Below are 25,688 nucleotides of genomic sequence, written 5' to 3'. Positions count from 1 at the left end.
ACTGTAGCTCTGAATTATCTTACGTTCCACAGAGTCAGGTTTAGATGAAAAAATACAATATAAAACATGGTGCCACACGAGTAACAATGCAAAAAGTAACAGGCTCTTCAATTCAAATGTTGAATACTATTTCTAACTAGCAAGGGTTGTGCTAAATGTTACAAAGACAGCCAGGGATGATTTGAAGTTGCAAAGGGTAGGGGAAGTTTTAAATGAGTGTATCTTGTCCATCTGTGCAATGGAAGTGAGAGAATGAAATACAGTTTTATTTTATTTTATTTTATTTTATTTTATTTTATTTTATTTTATTTTATTTTATTTTATTTTAACTTTTTAATAGGAAAAATAAGTGTGCAAAAATATTTAGTTCAGTAAAACAAATGTGAACCAGAGGCTCTGATAAATTAGCTGGAATTTTGTTCAACAGGCTTTCATTATCAAGGAGAACACCCAGGGTTTGAGAATTAAGGTTCAGAGTGCAAATGTAGCAACTGATCCTATAGTCCGAAGAAACCTTTTGCTAGCTACTGAGATGAAAAAAGTCAGTGTCCTGGATCACTCATGCTGAATGGAGTTGCTTGGAGTTTTAGCTAAAGCAGACTGCAATACTTCAGTTTAATAACACACATATTTTTTACCAGGAACCACAGTCAAGTTCTTAAAGGGGGAGAAATTCCCCACTGACTTAGTTCTTTCCATGTCTAACCAATACAATTTTTAGCTGAGACTGTACATTCTTAAATAGCGATCATTCTGTTTCTAGCATTTGTATTTTACTCTGTTGGCAGAGATGCCAGAGTCCAATATATTAGGATTTTTTTTCAAGTAGCCAAATCATTATAAAGGGCCTTTCAAGCCTGAAACTTCCTGATGACCTTAATTTACTTGTCAGATAAAAATGTCAAATGACAGACAAGTATAATTGGAAAATGTGGATTTGTTAAAAACTGACAGAGAGGCAGTTAAGGCAAAATGATGGAAATACTTATTTTTGCTTGAAGTGATCCTTCTAGAAATCGATAAAGGCACAGTGCAGTGAACAACACATATATAAACACGAAGGCATTTGTACACTCATACAGCGAGTCCTTGCACACAGGCTCCACAAAGTACTGTCTGGACAGGGAGAAGGTGGTAATAAAGGAAACTTGATAATTACAATTTTTACAGCATTTTGACATTCCAAATTAAATTCAGCATGTCCCTTGACTTTTCTGTTCTTTTCTTCCCAATTTCTCTCTTAATTAAGGTAATGTTCAAGTTGTAAATAGTAAGTGCTTTAATAAGAGATTGCTTTTATTATGCATGTCCTTGATTCTTTTTTGTCATTTCCTCCTTTTTTCCTTAATTTTTCCCATCAGCTAGGCATGTTTGTATATGCCCCTGTGTTTCTCCTCAAGAGTGTTCTTAACTATGCAAGATAGAAAAATAAAAAACAATTATGACTGCAAAGCCCAGCAAGTTGCTGCAACATTATTTTATCTTTTTGTGTGTATGTATTACAGTGCTGCATTTAACCACGCAATCACACAGCAATTTTCCCAGAATTTTATTCTAGACAACAGGGCCACTAATCGTGTAGCTAAAATCACTGTTTTGTTTCCTTTACGCTGCCTAGCACCTGCTGACTGCACAAGGATGCTTAGTAGTTCTGTGATTATAAGGATGAATGTGAGTTTATGATTTATAGGGCCATACTCCATTTGACAGTTATAGCTGATAGGCAAGGGGGTGGGGAAGTGCTGGTGGAACAGGAATGTGTAAACCACTAGCAGATCCAATGGGAAAACTATTGCCAACTTACTGCCCTTGTCCATATTCCCTTGTCCCTGTTCCTGTTTCTGACATTACATCTCTCCCTGCGCTTTCAGAGAGGACAAGCATGCTGCAGAAGAAGTGCTCTCTCTCCTCATTAGACTCCCTGTGGTGGTGTGAGTGGGGAGGTCAGTTCTGTCCACCTACAGCAGTTCACACAGGTTTGTGCACTGGAGAGAAAGAGGATAGGGTTTGCTACAATTCCCTTCTTGGTGCTCCAAGACACAAAAGGTGGATTTATCACCCAGGCTTCTGCTTCAGAGTCATCTCATGAGGGAGCTTAGTACCTGCATACCTGAGTGACTGTTAGGTCTGGTAGTACATTTCATTCTTTCTGGCCATTTGCTCTATAAGTACATTTTGACAAAAACATACTTTTAAAAATGAATGGCATAATGCAAAGATAAGGGAGGATTTATGAGTTATCCTTGCAGATGATTAGATACTCCACTAAAATATTTGGGTGTCAGAGTTTTTCAGCATGGTGTATCCACCACTGATATGACTAGCCAAAGCGGTGAATGGGTTCTACAGCTACAACATGTATCACACATCCATGTACCCAGAACCATATTATCCAGAGAAACTGTTCACTCACATTACTCTTCATGCTTAACTCAGATGTGGGTTATATGCTTAAAATGATGTTTAAGAGTTTCTAATTGCATCATTCCAGCTTTCTTGCTCAACAACAAGGCCAGCTTCCTTGCTCACCACCATGTCCAGAAATCCCTTCTACATCCAACCTGGAATCAGGTCAGTTCCCATCAGCTACTTTTTACATTCAAGGCCTGTCAAAGTTGCAGCTCCCCTCTGGGTTCTTCACCCAAATGTGTGGAGGAGGACCCACATTTCAGCTTCTCTCTGGGCTGATGGGAAATATCTGAGGCTTCTTTGCTTCCTTAATGGGTAGACTGTGAGAAATTGTGCAGAAATTTATTCACAGTGCAAGAGGATAGTATTAAGTAGTATTATATAGTAATATAGTAGTAAATTTATTCACAGTGCGAGACGGAGAATATCCTCCAGCTCTATTCTCTGTTCTTTGAGCAAATTTCTTCAAAGTCTTTTAAAAGGTTTTGTATTTGGTCTAAAAGGCCTGGAAGCCCTAATGACAGCTCTCTTCTGTCTCTTAGTTACGTGCTTTAGTTATTTCAATTTAACATCTATCAGGCAGCGGACCTTCCAGCAGAGTGAAAGATAAAAAAGTGACAGAAGGACAGCTAGATAGATAATAGTAAGTAGCTGTGAGATAGATAAGTGTGGATGGTGAGAACTGGAGCTCTAACAGACAGTAACTGACTGTCAGATGGATTTACAACACATTGTAAACAGTGCTTAAGAACAAAAGGAAAGAAAAACACAAAGCCTAGTTAGGGTAATCTTTACATTTCCAGAAGTGCTGCAGTTCAAGTGCTCCAGTGAGATGATGGTCTCCAATCTAAGGCAGGATGTGGGAAAAGGAGCAGGTAATGGAAAGGCAATCTTAAAAAGGACTGTTATTAACATAAAAATGTAATGCTTCTTTCTATGTATTGGCCTGAAAAGCCTTTTTCCAAGCGTCACTAACATTAGCTTCCTGACCAGTGATGAATGGAAAGCCTGTGCAAGAAGCTTGAGGTATGAACAAGAATGTTGCTCTTGTTCAGGAAATGCAGACAAAAGTAAAATCTCTATGGCTTCTGGGCACATACAATAGGGAATCTAGATAGGGCAAGGTCATATCTGAAGAACAAATGGCTGGAAATACGAAACATAGTAAGGAAATATTTCAAGATTAAAATGAGACACTCTGAGGTATCCAGTGCTGACTACTACTGAATGAACAGTAGGACTAGGCAGACATGAGGACAGATCTAGCAAAACAGTTACTAAATAGGATGCAGTCTCATTTGCTTGGTGGTTTCATCCAGAAATTGAATTTACTATTGTCAAAACATCAAACATTCTAACAAGAAAATCTCCGTTTTGCACTGGCAACCAGATATATTTCTAAAAATCCTATGGACAGCTTCTCTGCCATGGCATGAATGTGCTTGAAACAATATTGGGCTCTTTTAGAACCAGTTATTCAGGACTGCCCTCTGCAATTCCAGAAAGAATGGAGCTCAGGGTCCAGATCACATATGGCTGCAAATGCAAAATATCATGGTTTCAGGCTGATAAGGTAAAAAATATTGTGGGTTTGAGGAGGAAGAATGCAAGGATTCGGCAGATCTGGCAATAAAAGAAAATCACCACCCGTGCCTATGATAAAGCAATTAAAGTTATTATTTCATCAAGATCAGGGTTCCAGACCAATTAATTTTTCACAGTCCTCAAATGACTAAAACACATAACTAGGTATTCTGTAAGTATTTTTCTTTCTCTCTCTTTTTTTTTTTTTTTTTTACTGTTAATATAATTTATTTGAACCATGTGAAAATCTACATTGCTTTTGGATTAAAACTCATCATGTGTTTATATTTGTCACTGTCTGTTCAGCTCAAGTAGTAGCCCACACTGCGAACACACTAGTCTGCCTGTTGGGTCCCTTCTGAAACAAGCCAATTAGTTCCCTTTCAGATAAAAATTTCTTTCCTGATGATGGGAAGCCTGGTGTGGAAAACACCCTTGGATTTAGAACAACCCCTGCAAAAGAGAGCCACAGCATGCAAGCACTGCACTGCCTAACAAAAGTAAATCATTCAATTTTTTACAAATTCCTGTAGGCACAAGAGCCACTGGGGTGATATAGTAAAGAGCATTCCTCCAGAAAAACAAACAAGAATGCTTTGAATCATTAAATTTTCAAAAAAATATCCACCTCAAAATATTCTGTAAAGCCAGCAAGAAAGAAAAGAGAGAAAGAGAGAAAACAGTGAGGGATTAAAAGATGTTTATGCTGGGACAAATGATCTTTTATTGTTGGACTACGTGTTTTTTTCTATTCTAGAAAGGACTGGAGTCTTTTTGCGGTGACTTAAATAGTTGGTACTCCTGATACATAAAAGAAGGAACTATGACTGAGGTTATGCTTCAATTTATAGCCACAACAGTGGTACACGTGTGTGTGCTGGAGTATATAAAACCCCGTCAACTTCACTAGAAATATTTTACCTGTGAGGTTCTCAAACAGGGAGACTGCATAAAATGGCAGTAAGGAAGAGGGTCAAAGGCAGTAGTTACTATGCTTTTCAAAGGTATTATGTAGAAATTTCCCAGCTTCTCTTAGCTTTAATAGTGGAAAACACCCCTGACAACATCCATTCATCCATCCCTGGTTCCTTGAAGAGAGAATTTTTCTGATTTTCTAAATAATGACATTTCCCTTCGCGAATAAAGTACAAATTTTATTCTTTTAGCTGACTCTGCAGTGGGAAGAAGAGCTCTCTGGCAGCAAACTCCCTAGGCAATAGTTGCCTCAGTCTGCTGGTCAGGAAGTCAGGGTGCTGCACAAAAAAATCCCAGACAAGCATTGCATGATTAACTGTTTTTTCATGAATCCTACACAGTTAATCTTCTTTCTGCTTCATGCACCACCATTAATAATTACACCAAAATTTCTTGGTGTTCCTAGTAATGATGTATCTTATTTTAAACTGTATAACAGCAGCAGCACAGGTAGTGTTTCAACGAGTAAACTGGAAAAGGCATGACAGCACTGTCCTGCAAAGGACAATACATTTTAGGATGTTGATAGATCTGTCACGACTGAAGAGTGAATATCTGTTCCATTACTGTCTTTAGAATCTGTCTATCACTTTAAAGAAAAATACTAATTATGGACTGCTCATTGCACCACTATTTATCAGCAAGTTGTGTCAATATTCAAGTAGAATAAATAGAATATTTTTGGTTGTTCTCCTGCAACTGGTCCCAAATTTTTTCTCTAGAGGCTAATATTATAACATGTACAAACATATGACTTGAAGTGTTTCCTGTAATTTTTATGAGATTGTTGGTGGATAAATTTTATTTGGATAACACAGACTTTTTAAACACTTTATTTTTCCTACCATTCTGATGAAAACTTTATGTAAAATCAGTATAGCTCACCTCAAATTAATTAAAAACTGGCTAACTGAAAGACCACAAAAATTAATTGCAAATGTGGAATGTTCACCAAGTAGCTTGTTTCTAATGGGTAGAGATTGAGGAAGCTGTAACAGTCTACCTTGGTCTAAATTATTTGGTATCTTTCAGAATAATTTAGAAGAAAATGTATTACAAAATTAAAAAAAAAAAATCAGCTGCAATGAATACTGCCAGAGCTGTAATTAACAAAAACAGATTGCTACAGTTTAACTTGGACTGCTTGGTAAGATAGGTGCACACCAGTAAGGGTCACATATCATTTACGTGCACTTATATGAATATGCAATACAAGTTTAAACCCTCCTCAACCCTTGCATCTAAATGAAGGCCAGTATCTTGGAATACAGCAGCACTCACAAAATTGTTGCAATGTGCTAGTTATTCAATTGTGTAAGGCAATGCTCTAGTTGAGACTGCAAGTACTTGGATCTATAAATAAAAGAAAACTAAACTATAAGGAGGTAAGTGGTGTTATGACTGTTTATGGCATCATAAACAGGTTTACTTTTCCAGTTCAATTCAGTATCAGGTTCAGCTCTGACGTTATACTTCACCAAGAATGCTAAAATTCTGGAGAGCTACAAAATTGATTCAATGGTTGGATGAACTGCCTTTTAGAGGGAGAGAGCATTTTTCTCACTTAAGGGAAAGATGAGAGTATTCTTAAAAAGAGCCTACACACATTTAGAAGAGGAAGACATTCCTGACAGTATCTGCCTTTTTAATTTGTCAGAGAAGGGTCAAAAGATACAAGCTAAAAAAACAAAGTCAAGCCATAAACAAGTTGCAAATTTTTAATAACAAGGGCTAAGCACTGGAACTACCTCCCTATAAATATGGTGAGCTTCCCATTGCTGGAGATGGTATATTTTAATCTATTGTCATAAACTGTCTGAAAAAGCTACTGAGTTACACAGGTTTGGTTGGTGTTATAAAAGGGGTTCAAATGAATAACCATAATAATCTGATGTTGCATTAAAGATTAAAATAGGACTACTTTCAAAATACTGCTTTGAGGTAGAACAATATTTGGAGAACAATGGTTATCATTTGACTGATCACTGCTTCCATTTGAAATAAGAAATAGTTACTACCAGGCACTCCCTTTGTTTTCTTTTTTCCTTTGAAATCTAAAGCAGTACTGTAGAAATACTTAAATAAGACCACAGCTGTAACAAACCTTTGAACTACCATTTCAATTAAACTGCAGTTTTTACCTAGCTCCAGGTACCATTTCAAACTGAGCTGCAGAATTTTTCTCTACCCTCATCTCAGCTAATCCTTAACAAAGCCTACATTTCCTCTCCATCACACAATTATCTCATTTTGTAACAAATTAAATACTTTAAGGCAGGCACAAGACTAACCAATACATGTTGGTAAATAACAAAAAATATATAATGTGTATTTATGTTTTACTATCAAGATTCACACTGAATGCTTTGTAGTAATTGAGGCATTAAATGTTGAGTGTTGAAACCTGAAATCTGTTTTCTCAAGATATCCCTGTTTCTGAAGGAAACTTGTGTTCCCACGCAGTGAGAAGACAGACATTTAGAAACATACATGCTATAAATTATTATAAGCCACTGAACTTTCAAACAAAGCATCAATTATGATATCATTACATATTGCAAAATCCAATGCTTCTCTGAAATGCATTCTAAATTTGAAAAAAATAAATTACACATGAAGCAAATAACCTGTTTTTTTTTTTTTTTTTTTCCCACTGAATTATTTAATGGATCATATTTTTGTTGCTGAGGTAATTCACTACCCAGTGAAAGAAAGTTATACTTACCTGTTTCAGAGTGAAACTCAGAATAGCATCACTTTAACCTATGACCTGTTCTTCTACCTTAAAATGGAGGACTGAACCAGACAGCCCTACTAGTCATCCTCTGCCTCCACTGAGTCTGGAGAAAAACTCAGGCTTCTGAGTCACTGTTTATGCTTTTCACAGTACCATCCTTAGTTCTTTGTCTCATGGTGTTGGAGCTAGAGGAGCTCCAATATACACAATCCCCAGGCACTATGGAATTATGGATGTCTACAGAGATTTGAACTGCTTCAGACCTCAGACACTTGTAATGACATCTTATGGAAGGGTCATTTACAATGCCACCACTGGCTCAGTCATCTGGATCCAAGTCTACACTATTAATGGATTACAAGCATGTTTGAAACCAACTAAAGTTCCACAGCATTGCTTATAGTAGCAGTGGTCAGCTTAAAATTTTTTTGTCTTTGATACTGTGCTCAGTTAATTGCCAATTATGGATTCAATTACTTGTTCAGATCCATATATAAATTTATTTTTAAACTGGATTAACACTGTACTCTACCTCACCATTCAACCCAACCAAGCAGTTGCATTAGTGCAAATGAGAAAAAGATGTGGGTTTTGGAAGGCAGAGACTCTCACTCCCAGGAGATATTTCTATCAGAAGAGCTGATGCAAGAAATGTCACAGGCACCACAGTCTTCCTGATTTGGATGGCTAAGTCACATTTCTACATATATGACATAGGCTCATAGAGGTTTAAATACCATTTACTTTTGACAACATTTATGACCCACTGTGCCTAAAGGCTAGTATTTATTGTACCAGTAGATGCAGACAAGAACTACTAGAATTCTGGAAAGCACCCAAATGCTTAATGTCTATTCAAACCAATTGGCTTAAGTACCTAAGAAAATTTCAAAAGTCCAATTAGGTATTAAGTACTTGAAAATCTGTCCCTAAAACATTTTTGAAATAGAAGTTAAGAAGCAATGAAAATGGAACACAAACCCATGGGTGCTCTTGAAAACACTTGTATAGTTTTCAGTTTCTACTTTAGCTTAAGTAACTTGAATTCTAAAACACTAATGAAAAACATAGTATACATAATTGGTAAATTAAAGTAATTTCATTAATGAGTGTTTTAGTGCTATATCTACTACACTCATTTTATTTCAAATGCTGGTAAATAACTCGTTCATGGTTTCTTTGAAAATGCAGGGTAATATATAAGATCAATATACATGTAAAATTTTTCAGAGCATGAGTCAGGTCTTTTTGCATGTGCTTCACGAGTATGTGGGGTTTTTTTCTTCTCATTGGCAAATTTAGTAGACTTACTTGTTGAAATACATATAAAAGTTTTAATTTTTTTAATCATAGATTCTGGGACTTAAAACTATAGAGAAAAGACTCCACCTCTATGTTGTAAGAGCTTGCATGAAGCTGCTGGACTTACATAACATGTAAGACTTACTCAGAATAATTCCAGATGTTAAAAGGAAGGCCATCTTTAAGTGAAAGGATATGGGACAAACCAGGAAATCTTGCAGAAGGAAACACTCCTTCACCTGCAACAGTGGTCTCAAATTTCTACATGTTGCTCAAAAAAATAAATGAATCCAGAAGTGTGAGGCTGAGGCTTACTTACTTTTTTATCATACAGCAGTGGTCACTCTGTGATAAGCATATCATATGGATTCAGACATTCAAACTTCAATGTCTGACTGCTATAGAATTAAATGCCACTTCTATTGTATTTGATTTCTTTTTCCCTTCAGTAAAACTTACTTTCATCTCCAGTTTCAAATTCAAACTTCTGGCTATAGCCGCTGTATCCTGCTGCCGTCCTGACTCTGATATGAAATATATACTTGGTGGCTGGCTTGAGACCTGTGATGATAACACTTGGAGCCTTGGACCTTGTGGAGGAATAGCTGAGCTGCTCATGCTCCTGAGGGACAAAAGAGGGGAGAAATGATATCAAGTTGAGTTGTACAAATTTTGCAAAAATTATATAGCAAAACTGAAGCTCCACATTCTTCTCATGAATGTAAAATGTTTTTATAAAAGGAGGTGCAGATATGGATTTCAGTACTTTGATTTTGTGCTATAATCACAATGTATGATATGGCCTTGACTTAGATTTCATTTTTTTTTTTTGTCCTTAGTCTTGCATATAAACATATCACATCTTTGTGACTTAGGTTAGTAATTATACTGTAGTCAAAACAATATGGAATTAGTACAAGACTACATTCACAGAAAATGACAGCTAAAATGGCAGCTGTTTTTGCACAATGGACAAACTAGGAGGTCAGTAAGTACTAGTAAGCTGTAAAGTAAAGATGTGGGAGTATTCAAATACCCGCTACTCACTTCTACCCGCAGGTAGTGCCAAAATGCCGGCGCTATCCGTGGGTAGACCTGTGGGTAAAAGAAAATAAAAATTAACTTTTTCTTTAAAGTCTGTAAACTTCTAGCATGGTTCAACTGCTTCACTGCTGTTGAACTTTATTTCTTTTTCCAGGTAGCTGTAATGTAGCCATACATGAAATTCCCTTTCACATTCTGTAAAAGAGACAATTTCTGTGAAATTCCCCTGTTAATCTCCTAGGAGTTGATCTTGGGGATCTGCTGAGAATTCCTGACCCTTACAGAGATCACTGGGAATTACTATTGCAGAAAAGCTGCTGTAGTATGGAGATCAGCCACATTGATTGCTGCACAAAGTGCAGCTTTGCTAGGCACATCATTGACTATACTTTACATGAGGGAATAATTTAAGAGAGAGTGTATTTCCTGTCATTAGTTACCATCACTCAATAAATCAGTAATCTGTAATATTTTATATAGTGCCTTAAGGCTTACTTTTCTGTATTACAGCAGTTGTCCCCAAACCGACACATGAGCTTAATAACCCAACTGTGGTACCCATTGGGCACCATATACATTTATTGTCTCATGCAGTATTACTGCATGAGACAATATGTTGTATCTGTTATTCAAAGGATGTTTCCAGCCTATTAAGAGGGAAGCAATCCAGTTCACAGAAGAGATACAGCCAGCAGAAGAATAGGTTTCAATTAAATTCTGTTGAACTCTTAACCTCTTCTGAGCAACACACATGTATTTTTTATATAAGACAAACAGTGAACACATCAAGTCAACTTCAGTTGAGGTCACATTAGCATAGGGCAGGAGGTATATCAGTATTCCCCCAGTAGGCATACAAAGAGATGGTTAAGAAAAATAAATCAGAAAACAAACACATAAAACCAACTTAATCATTCTGTTAAGAGAAGGAAATAAAGGTACACAATGATGACCAATATCTAAAATAATAGTATTTAATGCTCAGTTCAAACAGTGGAAATAATTTGAGAAACTGGAGTAAGAGGAAGCATTTATTTTTTCCACTGTCTATGAACAGATTTTGAAACATCAAGAAATACATATTTAAATTAGAATAGTAGGACACTGTCCACGTATTCTTATGAATGGAGACTGCAATTAACACACGATCTAATAACTGTTCTAAATATCAGATTTCTCCTATTACCTGAAATGTTATAACTTTGCTTTGAGAGGGTCAGTGGATTTTAAGCATTCATTTTCTGAGAAATTTCAGAAAAAAATCAATTTTCTTCTGCCAGAAAATCAAGCTATTAAGGTGAGGAATATACATATGTATATATATATATATATATATTGAGATTAAGCTTGCTTCAATTTGAAAATAGAATGTGTGTGAGAAAAAAAGGTATAATAGGTTAATACTTAGATTTGCAAGAAAATAGAGAACACTTACACAGAGTAGTTCCCATGTTTCTTTATAGAAATTTCAAATAGTCAGTGTATTATGAAGAGTTAATTTCTATTCTATACCCTTGTTATATGTGCAACTTCCAGGGACTTTTGTGTGTAGAGGGCTAATATACCTTAACAAGTAACTTGGCCAGGTTATGCAGGCTTGAAGAGCACAAGACTTGAATTCACTTAGTACTGAAGCTGCTAAGTGTGTATATTTCTACCCAAAGAGACTAAGTTTTTTAACAAAATCATAGAATCATTAAGGTTGGAAAAGACCTCCAAAATCATCTGGTCCAACCATCACCCTACTACCCATGTCACCCAATAAACCATGTCCCTAAGCACCATGTCCAATCTTTTCTTAAACACCCCGAGGGACGATGATGCCACGACCTCCCTGGGCAACCCATTACAATGCCTAACTACTCTTTCTGAGAAGAAGTTTCTCCTAATTTATAACCTAAACCTCCTCTGGCTCAGCTTGAGGCCATTCCCTCTAGTCATATCACTAGTTATCTGCGAGAAGAGGCCAACCCCCAGCTCCCCATGACTTCCTTTCAGGTAGCTGTAGAGAGCAATAAGGTCTCCCCTAAGCCTCCTCTTCTCCAGAGTAAACATCCCCAGTTCCCTCAGCTGCTCCTCTCAGGACTTGTGGTCCAGGCCCTTCACCAGCTTCGTAGCCTTTCTCTGGGCCTGCTCCAGGGCCTCGATGCCATTTGTGTAGTAAGGGGCCCAAAGCTGAACACAGTACTCAAGGTGCTGCGTCACCAGAGCAGAGTACAGGTAGATGATCACCTCCTTGCTCCTGCTGGCTGCACTATTCCTGATACAGGCCGGGATGTCATTGGCCTTCTGGAGCAACTGGACACACTACCAGCTCATGTTCAGGTGAGCATCAACGAGCACCCCCAGATCCTTTTCCTCTGCACAGCTTTCTATCCAAGAATTAGGGGGAAAAAATGAATGAAACTGAAACAGAACAAAACAAAACAAAATAATAAAAAACTCACAAGAAATTTTGCACTATCCTAAGGCCACACTAAATTGTGTGACTGAAAAAGAAATAGGTATATCCTTGTTTGTGATCCTACCTGTTAAATAACACAGTATCATTCCAAGAGACGATTTTTACATTTCAGTCCAGGAAAAGACATGACAGGAAAGACTCTGGATATGCTCATTAATGGTTATGTAAATAGCACATGCTTGTTCTGTACAGATATTATTATTCTTCCGTTCAAAGATTTAGCAAGTACTATGGGCTCCATCCGTCATCATCCAGACATAGCCGAGCAGAGACTTTATACTCTGGGACTCTCTGGAAATTTGTATTTAGGCTCCACAGCCTGTGAGGTAAGGAGGAAATCATCAACTAAGGGATTTCACTGTACAATCTAGTAGTTGAAAACCATTTCCTTTCCCCAGACCACCTTGCTGCTTGAAATAAAGTACAGAGCATTTAATACTTTACTCTTTCATGACTTGCTGGAATGCAGAAATGAAGTTTCAGTATATTTGGATGGAATTGGAAAAAGAATAGGTTCTTTCAGAGGGGGATGAAAATGGAAATGTCAAAAATAGTGGAGACTCCCCAAGATCTGCTGCTCAGATTTACTCTTGGAGAAGGTCAGTGTCAGCAACAAACTTCTGAAGAAAACAATCTGATCTATATCTGCTATGTTATATCTGTTATTACAGGCTAGCCACAGCACGTGTAGAACACAGCACTTGGAATATAGCTGCTTCCTAGCCAGGAATGTGGAACAGACAGTTATCAAGTATAATTTATTATTTTTAGTTGGTCAAAGACGATGAGTGTGACAAGGCCTGTGATGGTAACATTTAATCAAGACAGTTGATAGACAGAAAACTGTATCCCTAAAAAAGAAGTTTGTTTTTTTCTTTTCATTTTAGATAGACCTGAAAGATGAATTTCCAGTCAATAAAGACAGCAATAACTATCATGAAGTTTATGCTGTTTCCTCACTGATTCACAGAAGACTGACAAAGAGGTGCAAATGGAGTGGACTAGAAGAATAATTCTAGAACAGTTTTAAAAAATAAAATGTAGAGCTTCCTTTGTATCAAAGAGGTCTGAAAACAGTGAGAACAAGACCACACAGAAGTTTAAAAAAACGGTGTTTCATGGTATTGTTTTAATTCTTTATGTTGATAACTTCATGTGTCAGAAATGTAAATGCTATTATTTTCCAAAATTTACTTACACTTACAGTGTTTCAAAGTCTCAGGCATAGCCAACAATACATCCGATAATTAAGGAACATTTTTTCCTCTCTTGCTAATGATGGCTCAAGGGAAAGGAAAATAAAAATGTTTCTGATAATTGAAATAGAAATATATCAATGTGTGTTTGATATTGGAAGACATTGCTTTGTCTGCAAATTAACAGAAAATGAGTATTAGCTTCTGGGTTGTTGTAGCATATATATAAAACATTACAACCAGCTTATTAAAAACCCATTGGATCCTGAAAATTGTGTAGAAAACATTTAAAGTCACTTTTTCTTGTAAATCAGGAAACTTCCAAATTACAGCAATTGTGCCATTTTGTTACCCTTAGCATACAGAAACAGTGAAGAAACACTAGCAGATACTTACCTTCAGACCCTGCAGGTTAAAATAATCCAAATATGTTTTTCAGGTATTGGAACCTAATTTGTAAACATTATGTCTAGATTGATGCAGTTGCAATTTTTAGGGTGATGACAGCTGAAAGACATTTTAATGACTGACCACTCTTTCTATTTCTTTCATAATGTGGCAAGAAGCTATTACATGTTTTTAGGCAGCCACAATATGGTATTGTAGATGGAGATGTTTGTAGCTCACATTTCATCATATTCTGTCATTCAGTGCTTTGTGCCATAAGAAAAAAATATGATAAATTATCTGTCAAGATAAACAACTTTTATAAAAATCACACTCTGACAAAACAAAAGAAATGGGGAAAGGTTTCACAGCGACATGCATTAGCTTTCAATTACTTTCACATTGTGATTTTGGCAAAGAAATTTCTTTATTTGTCTCAACCATTTTCTTCAAAAAACAGGCTAACTTTTTAGAAAGCTGCAACTATTACTGAGAGATGAAACTTGACAAGAGCTCCAACAGGATAGTTTTTAACAAAATATTCACAAAGAGAAAAGATTTTTGGTATGTGCTTCAGGAAATCAACACTGGCAAGTGATCAAATACTATATACCACTTCCCAGTTCTCTTTCTTTTTCTAATTTTTTTTTTTTTTTTTTTTTTTGGGGGGGGGGGAATTTATTGTATCCTTCTCTTCTTAATTACAGCATCAGAAAGAACATTTTCTCTGCAAAAAAGCTAGATGTTAAACCTCAAATTAAACTTAGGTTGTAAATTTGACAGGATTTATAGACTGGCAGCAACAAAGCTGTTAGTTCATGAAAAAGAACTCTGTTTAGATGTTGTGAGTACTAAATCATGCTTCATAATGAGATGTGGAAAACGGAGTACTAAGAACAAAATTTACTACTGAGAGAAGTATATTCATGGTACTCAATTGACCAGCAGTCATTTATGCCAATGACAAAGTTGTCTGTCTTTGAATGAAAGGAGGCTGTGGCCTTCTTCCAAAATAAAATTTAGAGAAGGACAGACATAACAACCCCATGTGTATTTGGAACTAGCCAAATGACCTTACAGTTTAAGGCACTGCTGACAGTATATTGGATATTATTCAATTTTCTGTAGAGGAGAAAAGTGGATGAATTTATTAACTACTAGATGTTCTGACCAAGACACAGATTATTATTTTGCATCAGTCACATACTGTTGGAGTACAAAGAAATATTATGCAATGTCTATAAAAACAGAACTGTGACAGTAACTGCAGTACCTCCCACATTTTGTTGTGGAGGGATACACACACACACATCCTTCCTTCAACGTAGTGACCAGCAGTAGGAAGTTTGAGATTACTAAAGAATATTTTCCTTACTTGAAAAGGTGATGAAGTGCTCCATTAACATAACATGACCACTACAAATACAAGTTTAAGAGTTTTGCTTCTTAAAGAAAACACTAGAAAGCAGACATGGTGTACATGTAGTTGAGCAAAATTTGCATTCACAGAATCACAGAATTGTAGGGGTTGGAATGGACCTAAAGAGATCATCAGGTCCAACTGCCCTGCCAAAGCAGGTTCTCTAGAGCAGGTTGCCCAGCTAGGCATCCAGACAGGGAATTCATGACATACATATACTATTTTTTGTTCTATTTCATTTTGTTCTACTGAAATCATGGAATGTAATTGACTGTATTTTCCAGTCCTTTTGGAAAATTCCAGTTTCCATCGATCTCTGCTAATAATACTATCTAATACAGTATTAGGTAATCCTATCTGCAGTTTGTAACAGATGTACAGCTGTACTCGTGGAGACAGAAGTTACCAAGGATCAAGAATGACTTCACCACTACTCTCTTCTCGTGACAATGACAAGATTTGTAGCCTACCTTGGAAGCCAGAGCCTTCCACAGAGAGAAGTTTGGGAGTAAACAGGAAGCTTTGACTCCCAAGGTTGGTCAACCTTCTGCCATGACCAGGGAGACTAAAGACAGTCACAGAGTAAACACCCCAATTCCAATGTGTGGAGAAGTATGGGATGCTTTGTCTCATTTTTGCCACAAATAATATGCACTTGCACTTGCATGGATTTGGGGTTCATAAACTGAATCTTAAACTGCAAGATTTGGATGTACTCCCTGGATGTTCAGGCATGCTTTTACATGTATCAGAACCTGATTTTATGTTGTGGCATAATTTAGACATGTATGAGCCATACATACTGTCATGTACATTACTTTCCATGGAAAGAAAGCTTGGTTTTGTGGGCTAGAAGAAGCTACAGTGTGCTCTGTGATAGACAGACAGTGACAGGATTGGGATCACAGGAAATGTCAAGGACTACATCTGTTCTGTATTTACTGATAACTACAGAGGATTTGTACATAATCTGCAAAATGAAAGAATAGTTTCACTCATATAGCTGTATTACCCATTGCATGTAAGTAGGAAGCAAACTGATGGCCCTTACATATGGCTCAGGGTTCATATAAGAGGGGAAATATGAGAAATGTTCTGATCCTTCACATTATTTCCAAACCAACATTGTGATCTTTAGATGGCACAGGATTTATAAGAAGTAGTTTTGAGAACACAGGGGTTGAAGGTTTAAGCATAAGCTAAACTAGTCTATCTAACAAAATACACTCTCACAACTCCTAGTCAGAATCTGATATGAGGAAATTCCTAAGACTTCTTCCATAATCTACTGCAAATCTGTCTTGGGAAAATCTGTTAATAAAACATGAATATAATCCATACAAGAGATATCAATGTTATTACACAATGTAATACAGAGCCTAGGACTATCCAAGTTAAACAGAATTATAATATGAGCTTTGAACATGTTTTTTTTTTTTTTTTCTATTTCTAAGGAAACTGCATTTTTCTTAGTGTTTGTGTGATCCTTCTTGTCACTGGATTCTGTTGTGCTTCTGAGAGACAGTGTTCACAAATCCATGACAGTTTGGTCTGCTCATGAGCACAAACATTTTCCAGAATCAAACTCTTTCCTGTAGCAAACACTACTCAAGTATCTGAACACACATCTATCTTAAATTTGTATTTGGCTTTATAAACAAAATATTTTTTCAGATCTAAATACATTGGCTGACTGATTGGAAGTAACAGTGGTGTTAATGGCTGAAGACTAGGGAAACTGATTTCATGGAGTAGCAGTATCAGAGTATAAAAAATAATGAAAAGTTTTCTGCTTTCCTAATATATCAGAATAGCTGAATCTGTTTCATCAACATACGCTGTAATGAAATACTTCTATTGTATAATACCATCAGACTAAAAGATAGTTCTTCATTATGCCTCACTGAAAGAAGCTACTTTATTTATGAATGTTATATTCACTCAACACCCAGATGCACTACTACCATGATATTAGCATTTTTCTCATAAGCTCAAAAGAAAGGATTCATTCTGATGATATTTAAAACCTGCAGACAGATAAACCTTTGTACATCACCTCTATCAGAACATGCTGCTCTCTCTTTTTCCCCCACCTTATTTCAAAGGGCAATAGCACAGAAATGAAGATGTTGTGCACATACATGAAGTAAAATACTGATAAAAGACTGAACAAAATATGAATACCTTTTATCAGTTTAGACTCCTACTGCTATCAAAGAGTTTATATACGATTTTATGTGTGAGAAAAAATATTACTGAAAATATATACTGCAAAGAAAAATTAATGGAAATAAAATCTGAAATGTAGAATCTTACTTTTCATGTTCAAGTAGCCTTTAAAAGATTAACTTTACCAGTCAAGTGCTGATAAAAAGTCAGACCCTTTTAGTCTAACATTTGTCACTATTAGTATTTGAGTAGTAAAGAGAAACGTGTCTCTAATCAAAATAATATCAGTACTTAAATTAGCAACTGAAAAAGATAACCAAATATAATTTTCTATCTTATAAAATATATAAAGGGAGCTCCAGGAATTACCACTCTCTTGCAGTTTACTCTGTGCCTAGCTAATTTTATGAATGACAATCAAGGCATTCAGTTCATTGAATCTGAAACTGCTAAGCCTTCTTAAGTTGACACTAGTGATAGGGTTTTCATAGGCCTCTGCCAGCTGAAAACACACTTGTTGCCTACCTACAACTTCCAAATGCATGTGTGCAGAAAGGATCCACAGAAACAACAACTGAATTTAGTATCAACTGTTTGCAAATAGATTTTCTGGATTATATCCATTGTCTTCTAACAATAAAATTCTGTACTTGAGCCATATAATCCTCCTTAGCCTTTTTGGAGCACTATCATCTAAAAGGAGGAAATACTACTAGAGATTCAATCTACATGCCACAGAGAGCAGGTCTTTCTCCTGTGCATTAAAGCACAATGTCAAAGCTGAATAAGTACTGCATTAAAGTAAAGAAGATTCTGAATTCTGTGATTCAGACATTATGAATGTTTAAATAAAAGCACCAATAATAAAAAAGAATCTTTTATGAGACCATTTGTTCACATTTTCCCACTTTCCTAGATACATCAGTTTGAAGGATATACACAATGTAACCTACAGAGGAAGCATTATTATTTTAAAGGAATGGCCACAATTCCGGAAGCCAGGAACTTTTATTAGTTGTAGCTCTGGGCCATCGTGAAAGGAAAACTCCTACTCCTTCCATAGTTTTCCCTTGGAAAAACCATGATGGCACTTAATTTACTCTGAGCTCAATAGAACTTTACTGTTGCAATACATATTAGAATAAAACAGTAGGTGATTAGTAAGTATGGTCAAATGTGATTAATTGATTCAAACAGAATCTGTTGCAGACAAATAATAGCAAACTGTGGAATTGGTTACTACTGTCTGTGTTTTCTGAGACAAATATAGCCTACATAGTTCTAATTTGTGGAAATTGCCTGTGATCTGTCTCACAACAAACTTGTCTCCAGTAATTCCCCCAAAATATATTCTTTCTTTGCAGTGTGACTGTTCCTATAATGTAATTGTGAAATGTTTATTGCCCCGAATCATATATTGCTTCTTACCTCACTTACATCATTGTAAAGAGGAGTACCCACATTAAAAATAGGAAAATTAACTACACCTGGGAAACTCAAAATCTGTCTTTGAAAGCTTATCTTTATAATATTTTGTACGTGATTTTTTGTTAGGCTATTTTGACCTATAGTGTATCTCTTAAGATGAATGCCAACAACAATATTTGGAAGATTTTAGAGAAGAGATTCATAGGTTCAAACATGTGCTTCTGAACATTAATTAGTATCTGATTACAGTATGATCAGCAGGATTAGGTAAAGCCTCATTGAAATAGAGAGAGATAAGAAAAGTTACACAATAGGAATAATAGTCAAAGATATCATTCACCTTAAAAAAATGCTTGCTAAAAATGTTGTACCTTACAGTTCCAGCTGTCTAACAAACTTCAGGTAAATTTAAAAAAAGTGATTACAAGGCTGTGACAACCAATCTGACCTAAGAGGAAAACTGACAGGAAAAGGTGGGGCCATAGAGAAAATTGCAGGTGACTATAGTATTTGCTTCAGAGAGGAAACCTGTAGAATTTTAAAGCATCAGCCACTTCAGGCTGTAATCTTCTCCCTTCCCTTCTCAACCTCCCTTGTCATTAATCTGAGGCATAACAGTATAGGGAGCTAAAATACTAAAGTCTGCTTTATCTGTTTGGCCTTTCAATATTTTATATTCTGATTGCCTGTCAGTCAGCTCATCACTTTCTCCATACATAATGTGAAGCTGTCAACTAGGAAAGGGGAAGAGCAGATAACCAATCATAAAGAAAATATGGAAAGGTCAAAACCAAGCCAAACCTCATTTTAATTGGGTTGTATACCTGGAAAGGCAAAAATGAGTTAATGTGAGGTGAACCACAAAAAAAGATAAAATTAAGTGAGAAGCAATGAGGACGGGGTGAGTCTGCTACAGTTAACGCTCCCACAAGCACAGTAAGGTGAGAAGTAGGGAGAGCAAAACTGTGTGGCTTACATGGAGGGAAAGGAAAAGCAGGTGTGAAGGCAGCAGATAGGACACAGCTGATCATACTGACGTGGGGATTAAATTGAGAGGAATGAAAACAAGTCTGTGCCTTAATTTGGTGGTTGGACAGGGTGCAATCAGAACATAATAAAAGGAGCTGGGTTACATGACTTGAACTGTCAGATAAGCTCAAACATTAACATTTCATCTTTTCAGCAGTTATGAGCAATTTTGATAACACGTGTTTTCTAATTAAAAGTATTTACCAGTGAAAGCCTCTGCAACAGTGTCTCCAGGAGTCTTTTTAACTTAAGCATATAAAGATTTCAGCCTCTCCAGTTTTTGTTTTTATTTTATTTTATTTTATTTTATTTTATTTTATTTTATTTTATTTTATTTTATTTTATTTTATTTTATTTTATTTTATTTCTCTGCACTACATTTTCCAGTTGGAAAAAGCAAGCATGAACTACCTTATTAATGGTGAAAATCAACTCAACTAGTGTTCAAAGAGTGGCTGTCATCTTTGGAGAGTAAAGTAGTGTCCTCTGAGATACCTAATCCTTAGGTTTACTTTGTAATCAGATAATAAACCAGCTGACAAATAATGCTCAACAGCAAACAGATGCAATCCTTCAAAATTTTAAGATTGGAAGCCTTCTGTGACTTTCTCTGTTGTGAAACTAGCCCACAGAACCACATACATACAGCCAGTAGGCTAACTGCCAAGTCATTCATTTGGTGTGTAAGATTTGTAGTTCAAGTTTCTGAATCAGGACTGGCATATGCCACTGCAGATTTGAGACACATACAAGAAAGCTAAGTTCCCCCTCCCCATGCCTACCTGCAACACTGCCACCTCGTCCCCCCTGCCCCAAGTCCAGCAATTTGCAGATTAGAGGGTTTCTTAGTTAGCTAAATAAGCCTCATTGTATTTTACAGCTCATGGTAGACTTTTCTTCCACAAATTTAATTACGTTTTTGAACCTATTTTACTACAGGCTTCCAAAACATCTTTAGGCAACAAGTATAATTGTGAACTGTTTTTAAAAAAATACTATCTTTTGTTTTGTTGTCTGTTTCCTGGTGATTTTGTTGAATATAGTATAGTTCCTCATCTATCAGAAATAGTGAATAATCATGAATATCCATGATTTGTTCAGTCAAACCCAATATACTTCTGTAAATCATAGGCATTGTACTTCTAGTTAAAGATGGGAAGTAGGTGACTATATGATGAAATTTTTAAATTGAAAATGCAAGACCTTGGAGGAAAGACAAAAAAAAAAAAAAAAAAAAAAAAAAAAAAAGGGGACAACCTATGTAATACAAAAAAAGACCACCTCAAAACTGAAATGTAAAAAGCAACAGTCCAGACACCTGCAGGTCCCTAAGCTGCTGAGACATATGTCGGGTATTCTTCTAGCATTATCAGCATTGGTGTAATTACTGTAATGCTGTACACACAAAACTGCAGCATTGCCCCATGGCAGTACCCAAACAAGTGATTCCTCTATCTCATATTAAAGCACAAAGACATTTTTGAAGTAAAGAATTATCTTAGAACTGAAGTGAAAGTTCAGTACAAAGGCAATGATTCAATTTTTTTCAGAAGATGATGGTGACTTTCTAAAATACGATGTTGCCATTGCTCTATTTTTACAAAAAAAAAAAAAAAAAAAAAATAAGTCCAACGTACTTTCAAAGCTGTGAAATACAATTCAATCTAGCAAGCCTAAAAATAGAGTGTAACACTGATAGTGTTACATGCTACACAAAACTCAGCCAGCTTTAATGGTGTTGACAAAAAATGTTTAATTTACCCAATTTCAGAACCCTTACAATGCCCACAGGTAGTTAAGTCCAGGGTTTGGATTAGGGCTCCTGTTACATGGTGTATATTTTTTTCAGGTTTGTAAGAATTTTCCTTCACAGGAAAATTTTAATTGCTTTGTGCAGTGTATACATTTTAACAAATGCCCTTGCGAAGACTGCATACTGTATTAAAAACCTCTGGAAGCAACAAGCCTTTCCAACTCCTTTTAAAATGTATTTCAGCATCTTGGAGTGGGAGGGCAAGTACAGTGACAGGGCTTTTTTAAGACTGGTTTGTGCCTAGGTAGAACCATCTACATAAATACCATTTTTTATTCCTAGAACAGCAGACTAATGTATTGTCTTCTGTTTCCCTTTGCTACTGTATATATTCCTACCTACAAGAAAAAATAGGCAGCTACAGAAAAGCATCATAGTGCTACATAACAGCTTGAAAAAAGCCATATTTAAAGCAAAACTATCCATGGCTGTTGATTTGCTTTATAGACACACAAAAGAGAGTTATTAATTGTGGTTCAGTGGTATTAATAATACTATCCCTTTTATTTACATAAGCAAATAACCTACTTTTATAGATAGAATTGATTCAGATTGCTTTGTGAAGATGGAGTAAATGACTGAAGTCAATAGGATTAATTTAAATCCACATGAATGTTACATTTCACATGATAACTTTGCGTGTGTGTGTGTATGAAGTTCTTTGGGTCAACTGTTTTCTTCCCCAGAGAAATCAGGACTTACAAGTTCAGAATAATGCTGAAAACAGTAATATATATTTCAACACCACTCAAACAAAATCAATTTTGACTCCAAAATACAAACTCTGACACTAACTAAAGTTTGAACTTAATAAAAGTAATAAATGAGAGGCGAGAGGAGACCTGCTGATCTCTGTATCAGGACAACCCTGAAATTGTGTAGCATGTGTCATTATGCAAACCTCTTCAGATATGAATTTATCAACAGATATCGAAATTCAGTGAAATATTATGTTCTTTGTGTATTAGTGAGTGTGTATGTGCATTTTTTTTTACCTGTACACATGCAGACAGCAAACATCTGTCTTCTAATGTTAACTTAAAAGGGTTGAATTCATCTCTGGAATCATGACTATATTGCTCATGCTGGCATTACATCAACATTATTATTTAATTAATAATTTAACAAATTAATATAATTTACATGTTGTATTAATTAATATAATTTGTATATTAAACATGTAACAATTTGCTTAATGTACAAATTATTTAAATTAATGTTTTCTTCAAACACCTTAGTGAGTTAATAGAGGAGCAAATACTGAAGTCTTTTTCTGATTAGTTTAACATAAATTTTGAAGGATGAAGCAAACAATCTAACAGGTAAACTAAAATGTGGATTTTGCACTTTCAAAACAAAGAAAAATTTGTTTCTATTTTTATATCACAGAAGTGTCCATTTCCAGTTTAACTAACTTCATCTGAAACAGTATTTTTTGAGTTGGTAAAACCCCAAATTTTTAATCTGAAAAAAATGTAAGGACAGGTGACAGACAATACCTTTTCAAAGAAGAACAGTCTCAATCACTAAAGAATTGCTATTCTGATAATATAACACACTAGTACTTCTGGCAATATATACAAGAAAACCAGATTTTTGCAAGGTCATTGCAAATACAAGATGTATTAACCTGGTGAAGTTCCTACAGCAACATAAATGTTTTTATGAGCAGCAGGTGAATTCCTGCAAAATACTCTAAAGCAATTAACAGCTTGGTAAGGAGTACATAATAATAGGTTGTTAACTCAGCTTCCCTGACAAGAACATCAAGAAAGGGCACTTTGAAACTATTAATACTAGTACTTTAAAAATAAAAAATAAAAATAATTTTTGCATTACATTTCTTTAAGTCAAAAAAAACACCACAAACATTCATGATTTTATTGGAGTACAAAACTAACAAAACTAAGTGCGAATTACTAAATAATATACCTTTTCTAAGAATAAGAGTTGGCTAAAGAAATCACACTTCTGAATGAAAGGCCTGCTTATGTGCATTTCCAGTCACAACAAAAACAATTTAGCATAACTTTTATTTAGGACAACTGTAAAAGGCTTATAATAATATTAAATACAGAAAATAATATGGTTTATTCCATCAGAATAGAATGGGCCTCCTTAAAAGAGTTTCCTTTTACTCTTTGGAGTTTTCTCTCTTCTCCCAGCCTGACTAATTCAGGGACATCGTTACTTTAAATAAAAAAGTTTGCCTACATTATGTAGTTTGTGGCTTTGGTGTGGGAAAAAAAAAAGTGGAAAACTAATAACAATCTTTCCTTCCGCATGGGTAGGGTGTAGTTGCTATGCAGCTTTAGAAGAAAAAAAGGAAGAAGAAAGTCACATTCTCTATTATCTCCAAAAAAGAATACATGTCTTTTCAGCTCTATTTCCCCAAATATCTCCTAAATGCATCAAGGAGAGCAGGAAAAAACTGTAAGTGAAATAATACCTTGTACTGGAACATTCCTTCATTTAGATAAAGTTATTACCTTAGCCATGTCTCAAAGTACATATCTCCTTGATTTATTCTGGGAATTCATGTTTATGGTTGGGAACAAGCAATTTTAGTAAAGTACATATTTTATGTATTATTAAAAAGCTGACCAAGCTTCAGTTTTTAAAATAGTTCGGGCTCACAGAAGGAGACTTTCAGGAACGTTTGAGGTGGTTCTTATTTTAAGAAAGTCTAAAGGAAACTTTCTGACATATTTTAGAGCAATGGGTATCTGGGCATTATATTTACCTTATATATAAGGGATTTATTATTGATTAGATAGTCATTTAGCAGTCACATTAGTTATACTTAGATCACTGCTCATGAAAATCATCGTTCTTTTTGTAAAAATAGGTCAAACTTTCAAACCCAAAGTCTGATACTTGAATGTGTGCAAAGGTACCTGAAAAAGTTAAAACTCTCATTAACTTCAGGTATTAAAAAAACTTACTGGAACTACACTTAAAGGTGAACACACTGAAACTGGGTAATAATACAACAACAGTAATATTTTGAGTGCAGTCTCTTATTTGTTACTTCCAGATTAAACATGTTATATGTGTTACCATTTCCTTCTGTGCAATTGATATGTTGACTCTGAAAAGACAGCATTGCTTTTTTACAACACATTCATCAAAATCATCTCAAGTTTGATCTCCAGAGTGAGCTGAACTTTACTGCACTATAAAATATGAGGATCTTCTGGTATTTTGAGCTCACTTAATCACTTGCTTAAAATTAACTGTTGATTGCTATTTATATTATTATTATTATGTAAAAATTAAATAATAATAATAATAATATTATTTATTTAAGTTATAAATTAAATGATAATAATATATTATTTATTTAAATTCTATAAATTATTTTAAAACTTTTTTTTTTTTTTTTTTTAATTTCAGCTGCTGAATAGCTGGAAAAAAACATTTAATAATACCTTTTTTCCTCAGGAACCAACCTCTACTGTTGGGAATTGGCATACAGGATGTGGACATGTGCCCGTGGAACAATTGTTCAATTTGAGCTTGCTTTAAGCAAGCAGGGGTAGGCCTTAGAAAATTTCAGGGCCTGCTGTAGCTGAGCAAACCAAGCTACCAGAGTAACTGTGAGAAGCTCCCACGGCAATGACTCTCACATCGTCCAATTAAGGAACTCAGAAAAATACTGTTACCAGCAGCTGGCTTCAAGGACAAGGTCTATGTGACTGCTAATCACAAGGGGGTTGTTTTCTTGCAGG

The 25,688-nt window shown here is 35.5% G+C and overlaps 1 protein-coding gene across 5 annotated transcripts in view; it reads right to left on the bottom strand.

The window, feature by feature from the left end:
- EPHA6 (EPH receptor A6) overlaps window positions 1–25,688 on the bottom strand; it is a 513,331-nt gene that overhangs the window by 128,731 nt on the left and 358,912 nt on the right. For 3 of the 5 annotated variants that reach the window (XM_032187197.1, XM_032187216.1, XM_032187226.1), the window contains 2 exons: window positions 10,055–10,102; window positions 9,467–9,629 (listed from right to left, as the gene is read on the bottom strand). In XM_032187197.1, coding sequence (XP_032043088.1) covers window positions 9,467–9,629; window positions 10,055–10,102 — 211 coding nt within the window. The remainder of the gene's footprint in view (window positions 1–9,466; window positions 9,630–10,054; window positions 10,103–25,688) is intronic. The other 2 variants (XM_032187206.1, XM_032187235.1) reach the window with 1 other exon arrangement.

The sequence above is a fragment of the Aythya fuligula genome, chromosome 1 (assembly GCF_009819795.1).
Source record: "Aythya fuligula isolate bAytFul2 chromosome 1, bAytFul2.pri, whole genome shotgun sequence".
NCBI lineage: Eukaryota > Metazoa > Chordata > Aves > Anseriformes > Anatidae > Aythya > Aythya fuligula.
This window is presented reverse-complemented; position numbering and strand designations above follow the sequence as displayed.